The sequence below is a fragment of the Strix aluco genome, chromosome 4 (genome assembly GCF_031877795.1).
Source record: "Strix aluco isolate bStrAlu1 chromosome 4, bStrAlu1.hap1, whole genome shotgun sequence".
In the NCBI taxonomy this organism is placed as follows: Eukaryota; Metazoa; Chordata; class Aves; order Strigiformes; family Strigidae; genus Strix; species Strix aluco.
This window is the reverse complement of record NC_133934.1, coordinates 47,610,570-47,629,642: the sequence shown is the minus strand read 5'-3', so window position 1 is coordinate 47,629,642 and position 19,073 is coordinate 47,610,570. Positions and strand designations below refer to the sequence as shown.

The 19,073-nt window shown below is 35.5% G+C and overlaps 1 protein-coding gene across 3 annotated transcripts in view; it reads left to right on the top strand.

Annotated features, from left to right (window-relative positions):
* GLRB (glycine receptor beta) overlaps positions 1-19,073 on the top strand; it is a 53,253-nt gene that overhangs the window by 11,540 nt on the left and 22,640 nt on the right. For all 3 annotated transcript variants that reach the window (XM_074822955.1, XM_074822956.1, XM_074822954.1), the window contains exons 3-7: positions 962-1,068; positions 3,601-3,668; positions 10,710-10,939; positions 13,870-13,952; positions 16,643-16,783. In XM_074822955.1, the coding sequence (XP_074679056.1) occupies positions 962-1,068; positions 3,601-3,668; positions 10,710-10,939; positions 13,870-13,952; positions 16,643-16,783 (629 nt within the window). The remainder of the gene's footprint in view (positions 1-961; positions 1,069-3,600; positions 3,669-10,709; positions 10,940-13,869; positions 13,953-16,642; positions 16,784-19,073) is intronic.

Below are 19,073 nucleotides of genomic sequence, written 5' to 3'. Positions count from 1 at the left end.
AACAGCAGCTGATACTGATTATGGAAAACATTTAGAGGTAATAGTGTTGATGCATATGACTTGTGCCTATGTAGGGTGTTTGTCTTATTTTTACATGGCATCTTGGTTACTAAATTATAATGACAGAAAGTCAGCAGTCATCATAAAATGGATGGAAAAGTGATTACAAGACAGGATTCAAAATTGGAAAACATCACTGAGCAGGTCCTACAGACAATATACAAATTCATTTACATGACATTATCAGCCTTCTAGGTGCTTAATGTACATGAGGTGAGGACTGATGCACACTTATTGCTTTTTATTACACTCAATTTCATGTTACTCTTGTAGCTACATTTACCTTTCACAGGTTCTTTTTTAGCGATGGTTTTAATTTAACACTCAGCACAATAACAGCAAGGTAAATGGAGATGTTTAAATTCCTCCTACAAAACCAGAGGAGAGTCCAAGGCCTCGTTTTCTGTGACAAAGCTTTTATTAGCACTTGACAATGAGATTATGCAATGGCTCCAGCTCTCGGTGGAATAGCTGGTGCTGGCATGCAAGAGTAGGAGACTGCCAAAAGCCTCTGCATGGTTTGGCACCTGCCAAGTGGCTGTCAGTTTACTTATGTTCCAAATCTGACAGTCACTAAAAATAGTTCAGGTGGCTGCTTTCTACTGATGAAGAAATCATTTCCCTCTGGATATTTATGTTAGGATGGAAGGGAACAATTAGTGAATTGCAGTTTACTCCCAGGATTACAGTTAAGAGTATATAGGAGAGCTTTCGCGTTTGTTATGGTTTCTTGAAAAATACTGAAACATCACAAGGAAAGGAAGAGTGTGGAATCTGAAAACACTGAACGTATTTTGCTCGTGAAATGTCATTTATGGAATGACTTTAAAATTGCTTAAGTTTAAGCACACAGTTTTTTCTGCCTTAATGATAACTAATGCACTTTTTTTTTTTTTTACAGCCAGCAATCAGCTGAAGACCTTGCAAGAGTGCCTGTTAATTCTACCAGCAATATCTTGAATAGGTTATTGCTCAGTTATGATCCCAGGATAAGGCCTAATTTCAAAGGTTTGTCAGATATTTCAGCCTTTCTTTTAATCTTTGAAATTTAACTTCTGCTCTTTTCACACATAGAAATTTATATAGAGATAATATTCATAACCTAAATTTATTTTGGTGTTTTTTAAATGGAAATTTCCCTAGATAGTGTGAAACTGCGGAAGATATTTACCCTTTGAGCTGAAAAGAAATATGGTAGGATTTCATTATCATAATAGTATGTGATACTTTATTATTATTATTATTATTATTTTATAAAATATTTTTAAAAGTAGAATTAGATTTTATAGAATTTTAAAAATGTCTTTTTATCCTTACTTTTTAGTTAGACTTCAGTAGTATCTCCGCTTTACAGTATTTTAAAGCATCAAAATTCTCTATAGACATCCTTTAAGATGACTTTATAAAATTTGGGATCAGCAGTATCACTATTTGGAAACCATGCAGTTGTTAAATCCTTTAAAGATATGTTAGTAATACAGTTTACACACCAGGATTTCAAATAGGTAATGAATTTAAACACCTTCTCTGACTTTAAAATGTCTCTCTGGTAGTCAGATGCTGTAGGAATCTTCCATGTAGGCAAATGTGATTTCCTTACATATGCAGAAAACCTCTAGTAACTTATACAGCTGTAAAAGACACTTACCAAGATTATTTCCCTGCTGGAAAAAGACATAGACAATGTTATTACATTACAGACACTGGTGCAGTTTACATAAATCTGTTCTTTCATTTTAAAACTTACATTTAATTATATCTACATTAAGGGATATTTTAATATGCATATCAATAGTATGAGAAATTTAGAAATTATATTTATTGTGCTTTTGAAGAGACCATTTTCAGATGTTCTGTTTTACTAAGTTTTATAAATGTACTAAGATCAGTTCTCAGCAAGTGTCCTGCTTCTTTCTTATTCTCTGTAGAATCACAGTTATATGTTTTCAGCACTGAGCTTTGTCACAAAGAATAAACATCCAGCCTCTGCTGTACCTCTTCTTCAGCGTAATCAGCTTGTAATCGCTAAGCTTGTTGCAGATTTCTTTATATTTTTGATAACCCTGCTAGCAGTCTGGTAAGAATCAAGATGGAAGAAAAAGGGAGGACATGTAATGTTAGCTCACAGGGAGGCGGAAGAAAAAGAACATATTCTGACAAGTGGTTTGCTCGTGTTAAAATGTTCCTCACACATGAGTGATTTTCTTGGATGGCACTTCCTATTCAAATCTGGAAGAGATCTGGGTACTAGTAGTGTGGTGGGTGCTCTATCACATGCATCAGACATTAAATAGAGTATTATGCTTATTGCATAACCAAAACCATCACACTTAACTGGTCTAATTTAAAATAAAAATAAAACCCCACAAACTGGTTTAACTAAAAAAGTGAAATTTTATCTTAGTGATTTTCTGGTGAACCAAGAGAATGAGTTTGAATTTATGTCTTAAATGTACACTGAAATATTTTTTGCAGACAAGCAAACTATTAGATGAGGCATTTGCTTACTCTGTCAAAATAGTCTTCATATATTCTTACATCTCTTTTGTTGCTGAAAATAGAAAGAAACCCACTGAGTTAAGTAGTTGTAACAGTGTAAATGAGATCAGATACATGCATCTAGTGTACATACTGACACTCTCAACACAGAGGTGCTAAATAAAACTCGTGGACCATAATTAGTTCTCACAACTGTCAGGCCACTTCTCCATGCTTCGTGATAACTCTCTGTAAACACCAGATTAAATGACTGCCAATCAGTTCCCGCAGGGTGACAGAGGGCAGATGTAGCAGCTGTCATACCATCCCTCTTCAACTACAGGAATCCTGGCTGTGGAAAAGAACAAAAATTCCAGGCCATCTTAATATCTTCACAGCTGTTGGCTTCTAGAAATTTTTCTTGGCAAATTGGTAACCACTGTGAAATGGAGCAGCTTTCCAACTCTCCTGCACCAAGGCTAGATAACTGAAAGCTGCACATAACAATTTTTATCTGCCTGTATTCATATTTTACAGTTATGTACTTGACCTGCACAAAGAAGTATCCTCCTACAGTAAAGTAAATGTCTCCTCATAAATCATAGTCAGGTAATTTGGGATGATAGATCATCATTATAACCTTGACAGTTAAAAGTGTCCACTGCTGGAAGTGTGAATTGCCTCTATCCATTACACTGTGTGCAAAAGTAATACTGTATTGTGCATTCTGTGATAACAGAAAATCATGGAATTTGGAAATTATTCAGATTTATGATCTGTGAAATGCTTGAAGCTTAGCACTCTGGACTAAGGATTTTTTTTTCTGTTTTCTTATCACTAGGTTGAAAAAAGTTTTTGTGATTTCTATTGGCTTTCAGTGGAAATAAATTAAACCACAGCTTTTGAGAACTTTGTATATACTAACTGGAAAAGATAAAGTCGTATGACCCTATAAAAAAAAAAAAATCACATTTTGATACCAATATAAGGATCTTTAAATGAAGGATAACGTACCTTTACTGGATTGTGCAGTTCACTAGAAATCTTTTTTTTTTTTTAAAGGAATTCCAGTTGATGTTGCAGTCAACATCTTCATTAACAGCTTTGGGTCAATTCAAGAGACAACTATGGTAAGACTGAGATGGAATTAATATATAGCACACATGGAGATTTTCTTATTCAATTTCAGACTGAGGATTACGAACTATAAAGTAGACATTATTGTTATGATTGTAGACACTGAGAATTGAGTTAATGGGGTTAGTGATAGACTGACTGTGCTTTATGCCATAAACCTATTAACCTATTTCACTCTATATTTGTCCATAGATTGTTATAGCTTTCAGAATCTGATGTACATGAGAGGAAATCCATGGTTTCTAAGATGTAAGAAATACAATTATTTCCATAAGTTATTAAGTTCAGGGGAAGAACACATTTGGTAGTATGAATTAAGTAATCTTCCTGTGAGCTAATATGTAGGTTTCTTGGTGGATTACTAAAGAAAATACTAGGGCTGTATATGAGAGAAAAAAAACATACATGCATAAGGCTGAGGCATACAGGTTCTCTATTTTATGTAGATCTGAGGATAGCAGTAAATTGTGGAGGAGAAGTAAAGGAGTAGACCATCAATGACCATATTCTCAGTCATGTTTATTTACTGTGTGAGAGAGATAAACTGAGGAGTGAAGTTTTTAAAACGTGTTTCCAGTTAAATCAGAAAATTTCAACATGTCAATAACAGTACCAAATAATCCTCATTACAATTTTGATGTTTTTTGTTTCCTTAGCAAATAAAATCTATTTCAAAATAAGAAGTCATTTCAGCAAATCCCTTCCCACTATTTTGGGACTTGAAGATATTTTTTGCAATGGTATTTCCAATAAATACAGTCAAAAATATTGCCAAAAATTTCATTTTATTGTTGAAGATGTTCTGACCAATCTGGTTTTTCTTTTGTGTAAAAAGGATGGGTGTACACCAAGTCTTGCCAGTATAGGGAAAGCCACAGCAAGGATATGCACTCAGAGAGGGAGTTCTGAGCATCCCATTTAGAAATAATTGGTGATCTGCTACATGGAAAGCATTGAGGCAGTTCTCAAAGTCAGGCTGCTTTTTTTAATGCTGTGTCTAAGGCAGCATTATTGCTCATAATGACGAATAAACCATAATATGGCTAATAAATAATAAACCACCTTCTGTTGTCGGTGGAAGTACCCACCTAAAATTCAGAACCAGCTTACACAATACCCTAATGACATTTCAGTAGGATTGCAGAGCCGCTTAAAGTTAAACATGTGTGATGACTGAAATGGCTTTTGAACAGCTCGGCCAGAAATTTCTGTGTCTTTAACTAGGAGTGAATAAAGATTTAGATTTGATGGCAAATGATAGTAAGCCAACTAATGGCATTAGTGGGAAGTGATATTAAAACAAAGAATGTAAATATGCTGAAGATACGCTGAGATTTATTTCTGAAAACAAAAAGGGGACTGAAATTTAAAAAGGGACAGGGAGGAAGAGCAGGAAAGAGGGAGTGAGATAAGTGTCCAAGATGGCAGGTATATTAGACCAGATGGCCCTTTCAAGTTTCTGATATTTATTGCATGGTTTAAAATGTGACTTTTACAGAGGTTTTTTTACAGTTCACCCAGATCCAAATAGTAACAAAACATGAATGTAAGGGGTGTGCTTCCTTCCCCCAAATTAAGTATGCTCTCTACAACAATGTTGTATGCCTGTCTGTGAATTCCTGATATGGTCACTATCAAAGTTACTAGGATGTTCTGTAAGATAAGTCGTTCTCTTCTCTGTATTTCAGAAATTCAGATACCATTCTTACTTTATTTTATGCTTTTATTTAGATTTCTACATCTAGTCAATCACCATGATAGCTAAGCATGTTTATGTGAAGCTTGAATTACTTCATGTTTGCCTTAATGTATCACAGGAAGCACTGACAAAAGAAATGATCAATGTGCTCTTCCATATATCACTCGGGAAACTCTTCCTGCTGTAGTGAACACTGGGACCTGAGGACATCCAGAAACCACTGCTCTCTTGGGGACAGGCTGGTACTTGCCTTCAGATGGTCTGGGTAGTGAACCAAATGGTAGAAGCAAGTCCCTTAGACTAGGAAAAACTTTGTACACCCAGAATCACAAGGAGAGTGTTTCCTGGAGCTGAGACACCAAGTTTGTGAAGATTCGGAGGGCCCTCTTGCATTCAGAAGGGAGAGACATTTTCAGGCAGTAACAGAACTGCTGAAAAAGGTTCTTCAGTGTTGGAGAAGAGAGTGGCTGTCTGCATCTCTACTGTCTCAGGCATTGGTGTGAATATTGATTTCTTGGTTGTCTAAAGATACCAGAAGCTACTAAACTGATTGGATTAATATCATTACTGATACCAAAATCTTTGAAATAATATATTTCTAAGTGTTTCAGTTGATGCAGTGTCATGATGATTCTTGGCTCTGTAGCCACTTCTGGCTGTAATAGCTGAATTCGTAGGTTTTTGCAAAATTTATGTGGATGTAAAGCGTCCTGTTTTAGGCATGCTAAAGGGACGATTCCTTCTTTTGAGTGATGGAAGGGTGGGGAAAAATAACCATGGGTACCAGGTGATTGGAACTGAGGTGGTGATAGAAGCCCCAACAAACAAATGTGTAGAGTGCCAGTGAGAAAAGGGCATTCGGCATGCTGATCTCCTTTAGTTCAGCAGGATGTTAAAAGAGATGCAGAAGAAAATATCTTCAACAAGATGCACCCTCTGAAATAGCCAACTCTGGGCTAAATGTCTGGAACTTTTAACAGGCTCCCACAGTGTCCCTTGCCTTGACATGAGGGAGATGAGGGGAGACCTCATCGCCTTCTACAACTACCTGAAAGGAGGTTGCAGAAAGCTGGGGATGAGCCTCTTTAATCAAGTAATAAGTGACAGGACAAGAGGTAACGGCCTCAAGTTGCGCCAGGGAAGGTTTAGACTAGATATTAGGAAGCATTTCTTTACAGAACGAGTAGTTAGGCATTGGAATGGGCTGCTCAGGGAGGTGGTGGAGTCCCCATCCCTGGTGGTGTTCAAGAGGCGGGTTGACATAGCACCTAGGGATATGGTGTAGTAGGGATCTGTCAGTGCTAGGTTAACGGTTGGACTAGATGATCTTCAAGGTCCCGTCCAACCTAGATGATTCTGTGATTCTGTGACATTATGGTGTCTGTTTCTGATGGTTCCTCACATATTTCAGGAATCCCACAAAATTATTTTCAATTATTTTTCGCTTGCTGTCCTTCTGGTCCTATGATGACTGCATTCTTAGCTATGCAGGTGGCTCATCCTCAACAAAAAAACAGGTGAAGTCTACCCATTGAGGTAGACTTCACTTGGTTTAAGAGGGAAGGGAATTTTGTTATAGGAAAGCATCAACAGATTTGAAGTAATATTGGTTTGAAGCAAGATAGGACCCATAGTGTGGATCCTATGCCCAGAAACCTTTATTGCTTTAATCAAGCCCTGTGAAGAAACTGAAGGGCAAATGTCCGCTCTGTGTCTAGAAAGGATAGTGTTCATCTTGTGTTGTTGAATGCTCAAGAGAATTGTGACATTTTCACATACATATCAAACAAGTTACCTGGAAAAACTAAACAAAAAATGAGTTAACTACTGAGAGAATAATAATTTGAACATAGAGAAGAGCTTATCCAGAGCTGCTACCTTCCAGGAAGTTCCATTTATCTTTAATCCTGTAACTTGTTTCCTTCTAGCTCATTAGACTACTTGTCTAGGATCCCCATGTGAACTCTGCTTCTGATTTTGCAGATACTTTTTTAGACTGCAGATTTGTGGGATAACATGGTGATTATTTTACATTTAGAAACTGTTACAGTCTGGATGACCAGTTAAGGATCACTAGGGATTGATTCTTTCTGGTATAAATACCCATAGGGCTATAATATTTTAGCTGTGCTGTTGATCTGACTCGCTGTCTACAGAATCTATATTCAAGATTTGTAGTGGCAGCGTAACCTTTCTTCACTGACTCCTATGGTAAAACACCACTTCCTTCTACTTTAAAACCTTGAAAAAAAGGTCTTTTTAATACATATATAAAGGAAAACTAATTCTCCTTAATCTTAATAATTCCATTTTCTGCTTTATTAAAAGACAGTGCTATTATGCTTCTTTTCTTTCCATGAGTGCAGTTCCTGCAGAAAAAGCCTTTCATGGTCTTCTATGTGCTCCAGTTTTCAGAGTGAGATGTATTGGCTATGCCTGGTTTCTGGCCTGAGTTTTTCTGGCCACATGCCCACTGTTTAGTGGTTTGCATTTGAAATATGTCCTAGAATACCTCCTCTTTTAAACTCCCTGAAAACAACTTGCCTTCTGTTGGAGTTTCATGGGGAAACAAAGCCCTGTAGAATACTTCCGTGGTTCTTTTTACTTGCAAGGTCCTCCTAGCTTCAAAGCTGATGAACCACCCTCTGCCCCTTTTAATTTCTTTTTAGTTTCTTTTTAATTGCTATTTGACTCACCTTCTGCAATATTCAAAGAACATCTGTAAAATTCTCCAGCCCCTGTTGAACCTAATTGAAGTGCACATACTGAATCTTAAAATTCATTGCCCAAACTTGACTGGTTGTAGACTTCTTTCAAAATAGATTTATACCAGATCATAGTCTATACTGCTGCCAGGTGCTCTAATAGTTCAGATTCTTCTAAGGAGCCCTTCTGCACATCATTATCTGGCTAGCCACCATTTTGTATCCTGACATCTCTTTGCTTCCTTCTACGTTTTCTGTATTGCCTCAAGTACGTGGTGGCCTTCCTCTTCAAGTACCCCCTGACAAAAGTTTCTAGATATTTGGGTAGGTCTGAACCTACCTATTTTAGATTAATGAGCTTTTTCTTCCATTGACTTAAATAGGAACACATTTAAAATGTCACAACATATCACTGTTTGGTATATTTAAACTAATTTGTAATAGAGCAAGGAAGGAAATAAAATAACATCCACCTGATCTTACTTCCAATTCTTATTTTGCCAGTGCATTCCGCTTTTCAGTGATGTAAACATCTTCTTCTGACTGGGTAAGCTGAAGGCAAGTGTTGGACACTTATCATTTGCCTATGGCTTGGAGAAGGCATCGTATTTTTGTTAAAATTTGGGTAATGCACTAGTTTATGGGGAAATTAATTTTGGTGTAATGAGTAGTGTAATGCTTGTGGGTGTGAACGATATACAGTATTTATCTCATATGGTTTAAAGTAATTGTTTTTACGAGACAAGAAGTGCATATGGAATAGGAACTTCAGCAAGAAGCAAGTAAAGTAAAAATTCAATTATATACATATAATTGAAAAGATGCTTTCTGACTGTTGTGGCACACAAACCCAGCACACTGAGATAATGACCTGAATTTCTTCCTGCTCTAAAGCTTCTCTATGAGAATCTTCCAGAACAAAGCCACTTCATATTAGCTATTAATTTATACTTTGACAAGATAATATAGGTCTTTGTATAAATAAGAGTCAGACTACATATATTTTTTCAAAACCAGACTGCCAACAAGTAACATATCTCTCAGAACTATGCATATTAATAAATACTGCCTCAGTTCTTTCTACTTACTTTTGAGGCTTTGCTTTTCCTTACAATGCTGTAATGATCTGACAGGTGGACTGGACATGGGAAAGTGGGCACCTTATTCTAATTAACAGGGTAATTCAACAGGGTAAATTATTCTGCATGAGTTCTTAGCCAGGTGAACTCCTTCCTGTTGGAGTTAGCATGACTGTCTTAACATGGCACTTGCTTTGGACTGTAATTGTGTACACTGTAGTAAGTACAACAGAAGAGAACTCAAATTGTGTCAACACAACAAAACGCAACAAAATGTGTAAGAGAGCATTAACATGTAAGATAAAAAACTTTATAAAATTATTTTGTTGTGCAGAATACATTGACAAACCAAAAATACCTTGAGAACCTTCACTCACAGATTTCTAGCATTTTGTTATAATTGTAAAGAAGTAGCAATGTTTTCACTGCTTCGAAAGACACAGCCCTTATCTCAAGATGCTTTGTACCTAATAGACAATTACGGAAAACAACACACCATAGAAGACAACTAGGAAGACTGGAGATAGAAGTTATTTTACATATGGAATTTTGGTTTATTTGTGGTTTTAAAAATTTATTTCAACAATACCTTTATTCTTTTTCTGTATGTGATCTGCCTAGCTTACATATACATAAAAAAGAGGCACTGGCTTAAATGTAGTTGTAAAAAGCAAAAAGACTTAGAGGTAAGACTGAAAAATTATAACTGACATACTGGGTCAGATTTTTCCTTTGGATGCACACAGCTTTCACTAAGGACAGAATGCCTGTGGGTATCATTTTGCCCTGAGACACATGCTCCAGTTCCTGAAGGCAAAATGAGGTTCTCATTGAGCATGGCTCTACTACTGTCCATCCTTGAGCAAGAGTCCTGCTGAATCCAGAAGGAAGTTTCCTCTGTGTAAAGCCTTGATTTTGTCTCCTTGAGACCTGTTCTGTTTCTGCTTTCATACATGCTACCACAATACTTGTGTTACAAGCTGGTATCAGTTTTCCTCAGTTACCAAAATAGTCCCAAATCACTGTTACAAGGTCTGAGGCTGTGTTCTGGTTGTGTGATGTAAAATCTATTATCTACCTGGTCTGTTTTCTGCATTTATAGTGTGATATTTTGCCATCAGTGTGCCACTTAACCAAATGGAGAATAAGCTGGATATCCTGATAGAAGTGATATCGTGCCTGCTGCCTGCAGCAATTTAGTGTAGTGAAGCTATGGCCTCCCTCTGCCCTGCTGTATGCTCTTCTCTATCCCTAGGTAACAGGGGGCTACTATTGAGGGGATGAAAAAATTATACTGGGGGGGCAATTTGGTCCTTTTTTCAAAGAAGTTAACTATATTCAAAACATGAGTGAGACATAATCTAGCTATTTGTAGTAAAGTCTATTAAACTTAACACTTATTAACATTTGAATAGTGATTACTATCTTTGTGATTGAAAAATCAGGGCATAAATTGTTTCTCTCCTCAGAGTCTGATAGAATGGTTTTCCTTCTCCATGGGTTTTTGACTAGACTTTTGCTAGTCTGATATGTGTGTATTCTTCCCATCAGGATTATAGAGTCAACATCTTTCTAAGACAGAAGTGGAATGACCCCAGACTCAAACTGCCCAATGATTGGAGAGGTTCAGATACGCTGACAGTGGACCCAACTATGTTTAAATGTCTTTGGAAGCCGGACTTATTCTTTGCAAATGAAAAAAATGCTAACTTCCATGATGTCACACAAGAAAATATTCTTCTTTTTATATTTCGGGATGGAGATGTCCTAGTCAGCATGAGGTATTGTATCGATATATTTTTACTCTTTCTTTTAATGACCTGATATGAGATGCGTATGTTGTGTTAGTAAGATAATACAGTTTATGATTAAGATTCAAATTTATATGACAGTTTGTAAACAATACTATAATAAACTAAATGTGTGTAAAGAAATCAAATTAAGGTGTTTTAAAGCATGTCACTTGATAGCACAGCAGGTACTAGAAATGTGAAGTGTATGTATGTTTGCATGTCATGTTAAGTTAACACATCAAGTAAACCAGTATTATTTGGAACAAAATTTAAACCCTTTTGATAATTGCATAGATTCCTGGAAGCATAATGAAATGGATAAGATATTTGACTTAAAGCCTTCAGCAAAACAATATAATTTGCACACCACTTGAATTTCTACATCAACTAAAGAAAATTATGATTACTTACTAATGATATAGGGAAAGGCAGAAATTACAAAATTTGTCAATATAAATGTTTTGTAAAAGTACTGGGACATAGTCCTGATGAAGTTCTGTGCCTTACTAGATACAATTTTTTCAGAAGACCCAAAAATATTGTTTCATTTCATTGCAATTAACACATACTTTTTTGTGGTTTGACTTGGTTTATCAAAGTTATACATCATGTCATAAAAATAATCATCCACAGAAAATAGCAAATTGGTTGATCAAAAAGGATCTCATAGTGAATTACAGATCTGAAGAGTTTATAGACACAATGATTTGTAGAGATTAGACTCAATTGCCTAACAGTGAGTGAATTTTCTTTTGGTGTGAACTGGAACATATTGCCCTGACGACAGAGGAAAAAAAGGTTACCCAAATATACTGCAACTTTACCAAGAGGTAACCACTTCTGAAATTATGGTCACATAAGCTATTTCTTCCTGGAGTAGAAGTGGCTAGAAAAAAGAAAGAAAATGGGAGAATCTGGATTCTTTTTTGCCCATTCCAAATCAGGATGAGAAAACTCAATCTCAAGAAGTTTGCTGACAATGATCAGAAAAGAAAATATATTGGGCAATCAGAACATTTCATTTGGCTCACTCTAAAGGTTCTGATTCTGATTTCAGTTGTTTCCGTAGCAGGTTTTGAAGTCTGTAGAAATTAATATTTCAAAATAGAAAATCACTTTCAGCTATAAAAGAAACTTCAGATTTGAAATAGCAAATGTTAAATGAAACATTGAAACTTTTTTCAAATATTTTTCCAGGTTGCAGCTATTCATAAATGAGCTTATTTCAATCAGTAGGTTAGGTTAGGAAATAGTGAATATTGAGTGAATACTAATCGAAGTGTTTCTGATGGAAAAATTATTCTCTGAAAACTTCCAAATATCAAAACCAAATTCAGTAAAGTTTGAAATTAATGTCATCTTCTAAAAATATTCTGTTGATTTTAATAACACACTATGTTCATAAATTATATGTATGCAGGTAAGGTGAATTTTTTAAGGCACTATGATTTGGTGACATGCTACTAAGATTTTCATTTTTTAAAATACGTAATTGCTATGCCTTGTATTTTTAGTTTATGGAGATATTATCACATATGAATAAATCTCCAGTTATCAAAATACATGAATGACAAAATATGTGCGAGAGAAAGCTCTTGCCTGCATAAATAGTTAAGAATTAGGAAACTGAATGTATGAATACAGTTAGTGCTCACATGAGGGAAAGTAAGCAGTAGAGTACCACAGAAAAATTTCTTCTGGGTCCTGTGCTGTTCAACATAAATCATCTGGAAAACTGTGAACTGGCAGGTGCTTTTGATGATGCCAAAATATTCAGGATAGTAAAGCTAAGAGACAACAGTGAGAATAGAATTACAAATTAATCTAATGACTAGGCAACAAAGTATGAGATGAAATTCAATGTAAATAACTGGAAACTATGCATGTGGGAAAAAATATTTTAACTTTACATAAAAACTGATGGGTTTTGAGGTGGTTACTACCAGCTAGGAAAATGACCTTTGGATAATAATGGCTACTTCTCTGAAAATGTCAGCTAATATCTCAGTACTCGTTGAGAAAGTGAATTGAATTCTAAGAAGTATTAGGCATTGAGGAGAACATCATGCCACTGTATAAATTCATGCTATACTTGCATCTTGAATACAAGGTGCAGTTCTGATCTTCCCACTGCAAGAAGGGAGACAAGGATGGCCAGAGGTATGTGACAGCATCTTGTATAAAGAACAACCAAACAAGGCAGAACTTTTCACACTGGAAGAAACAAGATCATTGAGTTTGTGACATGGGGGTCTCTAAATCATGAATGGCACAGAGAATGGACAGACGTTGATTTTTCACCTGCTTTTCCAGTAAGAGAACTATGAGACAGGCTCAGGATAGATAAAAGGAGATGATTAGAGCGTGTGCTCTAGAGAGCTATGGCATTCCTTGCTGAAGAATGATGTGCATGATTACACGGATTCCAGAGAGCCACTGGAAATGAAGCACCTTCTTGAAGGGAAAAAAATCTGTCAAGGTCCCTTAAATACTGAAGCATCACTTCTAGTTTAGGAAGTCCTTGAGGTGCAAGTCTTGTGAGGCTGCTGGATATCTGGCGACATCTCATTTTCTGATTGCTGTAGTCTCATATTCTTCTTCAGAAGTTGGCCATTGGCCACTGCTGAAGACAGAACTCTGTTCTCTATGGACCTTTGGTTTGGTTATTCTTATGATTTATATGTATTTTGTCATGTATTAGTAGGTCTGTAATTTGTGAACTACTATATGTTTAAAACTCTCCATAAAGTTTTATACTTGGACTACTAGAGATAGGTCAATTTCAAACTGCTATTTCTTATAACTTTCATTAAATTTTTCTGCTATTTTAGAAGCTGAAAATCAAATATCTCTGATTTTTTTTTCTGATTGCCATCTACTGCTTACATGGCAGCTCACACTGTTTTCTGTATTTTCAGATTGTCTATTACTCTGTCATGCCCTTTGGACTTGACCTTGTTTCCTATGGATACACAGCGCTGCAAGATGCAATTGGAAAGCTGTATGTAAATCAGTCTGTGCATAAAAACAGTTGCCTTCTAGGCATGTGTAAAAATCAAACAAAAAATTATCAATTCTGTATTGTTCATGTCAACATTTTTAATAAGTCTTGAAATTAATATTCACTGGTTCCTACCAACATACATTTCCCTGTCAAAAATGTTTCTTATGATTATGGCACCATGCACTATGTTTTTAGCTTTTGCCATTAAACATAATGACAACTGATGAGTTTTATAAAAACATTTGCAATGAACTTAGTAAAAAGGAAACACATATAATTTGGAAAAAAGAATCCATGGTTTGACCAGGTATTTTTTAACTTCCATAACCCGTGCTGCTTTGTAGGTTGTTGGGGTCCAATTTATGCCCTTGCATTGATGATGCATAGTATTATTTGAAACTCTTTTGATATGGTACCAGAGGAAAAGTATTTCATGTGAATACATTAAGAGCATTTAGTATGAAACCTTTAGAAAGTGGTTTCATATGTGTAGTGGAGATAGTCAGGCATCTCTTCCTTATCAGCCCTTCCCTGGTCTCTAGGTGATTTGATCTTATGAACAGGCAGACAGATCTCATCTCTGAAGGGCTTCATGCCATGCTGGAAGGTGCAGCCAAAATGTTTCTGAAACCCATCTTCTTTCCTGCGCCCCAAGTACAAGGGTGCCTATGCAAGTACGGCTTTTTCCCAATACTTCGATCCCTGGTGCTCCCATTTGCATGGTAATTCTGTTTTCCTGAGTAAGGACAAGTGTGAAACAGAGAGAAGGAAGGTGGCTTGCTCCAGTCTATTCCTGTTATGATACAAAAACTTTCTTCAGTTGTTACTCCACCAGGTATGGTGCAGAAGGTGAGGTTAGGGAAGGGAAGACAAAAGCAAAGGAAGAGCCAGGTTAATCAAAGCTGAGTAGGGCATTCCAGTGGGGACAGGGGTAATAATAATAATGATATCAGAGCTTTACAATTTAGTTTTTGATTGCCAGCATTTACCTTCAGAATTGTAGTATGTCCACAGTAGTTTTGCCCGTTGCTAATATGTATGTACATTAGCTGAAGTAAACTCATGATAAACCCAAATCAGTTTGGGGTTAAACTGGAATTAGACAGTAATATTAGTGGAAGTTTGCTCAAGCTTTCTCACTCTGGGTTGCTTTGCAAGCATTGCAAGGTATAGTTATTCAAGAAAGAACTAGTCATAAAAAAATTCTCAATAACTTTATTTAATAAACAACCTTATTGTCTTTCTGCATGCCAAGTTGCTATATTCAAATTCAGGAGGAATTTGCTTCTTTGGAAAGACAGTGTGCACTAAACTTTCTTCTACCTTTTAACTGAGTTGTCAAAAGTAAGAATGGTACCCATGACCTCCTGCCTGTCCCTCTGGTTCCAACAGTGGGCTTGCTTTCCCTGTTAGCTGTTGGCACTTTTATTCTACTTAATTTATTTTCAAATTAATATTTTGCTTCTAGTTGCTAGATTTCCAAAACAAAAAAGGCCACCAGTTTTTACTAAGCCGTTCTCATATCTGGAGTTATAATTCCCAGTTCTACACATACCCTATAGACAAAATTTTCACTGTCCAGTAATTGTTATCATAAAGGATCTTGGCATTTTTGTGATTCACTGTATGTTGTAAGGGGGTGAGACTGATTTTATGAATGAAGCATTATAAAAACTAATTTTTTTTATGTTATCTTCCATCATGAAGCTTTGAGACACTATGATTTTTATTAAGTTGTTGTGAATCTTAGAGAAGTTAGCTTGTGAACAGTTTACGTTTTTTAATCACAGCTGTTTTGCAAAAATTAAAAAAAAAATCTGTCTAATGACTCCAGAAAAAGAATGGTTCTTTAAACATTTTTCAGGGTCTTTGAATTGCAAAATGCTGCATTCCAACTTCATCTTTTTATGTTTCCCCATCTCTGTTCCCATTTAACACACATTATCTCTGTTTGGATTAAGTTAATCCTTAATAAACAGAAGGTAGCAGAAAAATGGCATGTAAAATCATTATGTTTATGCATATTTAATCAATATTGCTTTATGCTTGAATATTGTGCTCCTAATTTTCACTGCCTCTCACTCGGTGGTGTTGTTTATATCATGATTTAGACCCTCAGATGTATGCTGAAGTCTGTCCATACTCAGCCCTGAGTTGATTTCAGTAAGACTACATAGCTACTTAAATTCCTGGTCAAGTATTTCCTGAATGGCAAGACTTTCATGAATCAGGGCCTTTAATCTGAACAACTAAGCAGAAAGGTTGTTTTAAACAAAAAACAAGATTCATCACAGTAATTGAGTTGTTAAGTTCTTTTGAAGTTACTAGGACTTAGTGCTGTTAAAGTTCAGTATATTTTTCATGCTTTGCTGGAATATGAATGAATTTGGAGGCTTCAAAGCTATGGAGAACAAATCTTTGCTGTCTTTGTTTAAACAGTAAGCACTGTAACAAACACCTCTTAATCAGTGTAATATTGCTGATAATGTAATGTTCCACTCACCAAGTCCTAATTTAGGTCTACATAAAAATTTGGTTGTGGATGGTTTCATTTTTGTATTTAATTATTTGAACAGGAAATAAAATGGAAGAGTGAAAGAAAAGCGATACATATATGCTAGGTTTTTTTGCAGTTTACTCTGTTTGAGATGGTTCTTTAAACAACTATTATTATTTTGTTCTTGTAGTTGGTTACACAACTGATGACTTACGGTTTATCTGGCAGTCTGGAGATCCTGTACAACTAGAGAAAATTGCTCTGCCTCAGTTTGATATTAAAAAGGAGGATATCGAATATGGTAACTGTACCAAGTATTATAAAGGCACAGGTAGGTAATATAAGTGATTTCCATGGTAAAAAACCCTTAAGCTTCCTTCAATTAAGTTATGGTATCGAGTTCATACTTAATGGCTAATATTCCAGTTCATGTCTTACATTTCATGGGATAAAATAGATTACTTTTAACTAACAAGTAATTCATATAATAGTAACTATCATATATGATTACTGCAAACTAATTCAAATGTAGAAACATCTAGGTTGAAGGTGGGATTAAATGTTTGTCTTGGTTTTGCTTACATGTCTTTTGATCTTACTATCACCATTTTGTTTCTATAGTCCTAATACCTGTTTATGCTTGTAAATGTCTAACTTTTCTGAAGGGGTGTTCACACAGAATTATGCCAGTTGTAGCAAAATAGGATAATTTTGGTTTTCTAGTTTGACTTTTGTTCCAGAAGTGGATAGTATTAGAGTGTAACTTCAAATACTTTGCCCTACAGGTTTTTCCTTCCTTTAAGTGTTCTGGAAAGTCTGTCATTATAGAAAGCTGCTTATAATCCTCATCCCTGTATTTATTTAATCTTATGATTATTTTCTCAGTGTGGACAAATTTATCCAATGGTTTCTGTAGTCTGGCTTCTAATGATTTATCTTTTCTACCTTGATTGATTCCTGCCTATAATTATATCCAAACTACTTACATACTGTGGCAACTGCAAGGCTTTGTACAACAACAGAAGTCAGAAGGGTGTGTTTTAGTCGGTGCTCTTGCATCAGATGAATAAATCTCTCATTAAAACTCAGTGAGGATGGCTGTGGTGCTTCAGCTTCTGAGGATCCTCTGCAAGTTTCTCATTCACTATTCAGCTGAAGTCAAGGGTCTGTTACTTGCAGTTGCTCCTGAGCTAGATCCCAAGTCTGAAGAGATCACAGGTAACCTTAGCAGATCTCAAAGTTAAGGAATTTAACTTGAAAAGATAATTAAAATTGAAATGGAGTTTGTTTTTTAACTGAAAAATGAGCAAGTTCTTAGCCTAACTATGTAATTCAGCATCTCAGATGATTTACCATTTGTAAATAATACAAAATTAGCTGTCCTCAGAAAACTTCTGCATTTGCGAAAGCACAGCCAACAACTGGCAGTGATTGCATTCAAATCTAAGTTGGGATATGATAGAAGCTTACTTAGCAGTGAGAAAAATATTTTATTCTTAATTAAACCATGAATTTACTGAAAAAAATAGGCTATAATAGTGAAAAATTAAAGGGATGGATCTTGCAGCTCCCAAATAAAATTCATACCAATAGGAAAATTCAAAAACTTACATTCTGATTTGGTGAAAAAGGAATTACTTAGTCAAGATAGCTATCTTGTTATTGAAGTTACCATGATCATTTTGAGTTTTGTCCTTAATCTAACTTTTAGGAACTTTAGGTACTTTAGGTACTTTTAGGAACCTTAAAGAAAAATCTAAGGGTTGTACACTTTACCATTAAACAGGACAGAAAATTAGTAGTGTTCTTTCAACTTTCAGCACCTTGTGACCACAAGCTGAAATGGCATTGTGCAAAGTGCTCAGTAAAACTGTCATATTTTGTGTGTGTGTATGTGATTTGAACATTAAAGAAAGAACATGAGAGAACCATCAGAGTGGGTGGAGTGACAACATGAAATTTTTAAAAGTTTTCACAATTTGCTTATTGCAAATCCTTTTTGTTTAAAAATTAAGAACATCCATGTTAATTGCATAATCAAGACTGGAATTAATACTTCATTAATGCAAATGGAATATTTTAGTACTCTGAAGTATTTTTTTCAGTAATCAGTAGTTGTTTGATTTACTTTAAATTCTTATGTTGCAGATTTTGGACACATAGTTAAAAGTAATTCAGTTAAGGATTTTGTCAGGTAATCAAGAGGCAGTGTTGCATGTAGAAGCAAATTTTCAAAATTATGGTTTATGTAGGAGATTCTTGACAGTTGCAAAGAAGTTAATCTTTACTGCTTATTTATATCAACTGACCTTTTATCACACCTACCTAAGTAGAATGATGGTCAACAAATTTGGGGTGACTTTTTGTGACAATAAATTGAATATTTAAATTTGCAAATTGCCCATTCTTTGTTTATCAATATGTATAACAGATCTAAATAGGCACCTCACGACCTGAATAGTGAGGGCAATAAATACTATTATCTACCTGATGATAGATGATACAAAGGCTTACAGAATGCATTTCTGGCATAAAGCAAACAAATAATGATTTTGAAGGTCATCCGTCATTTGAAAATAAAACCTGAAAGTATATGGAAACTATTCAGAAATTATAGAGGG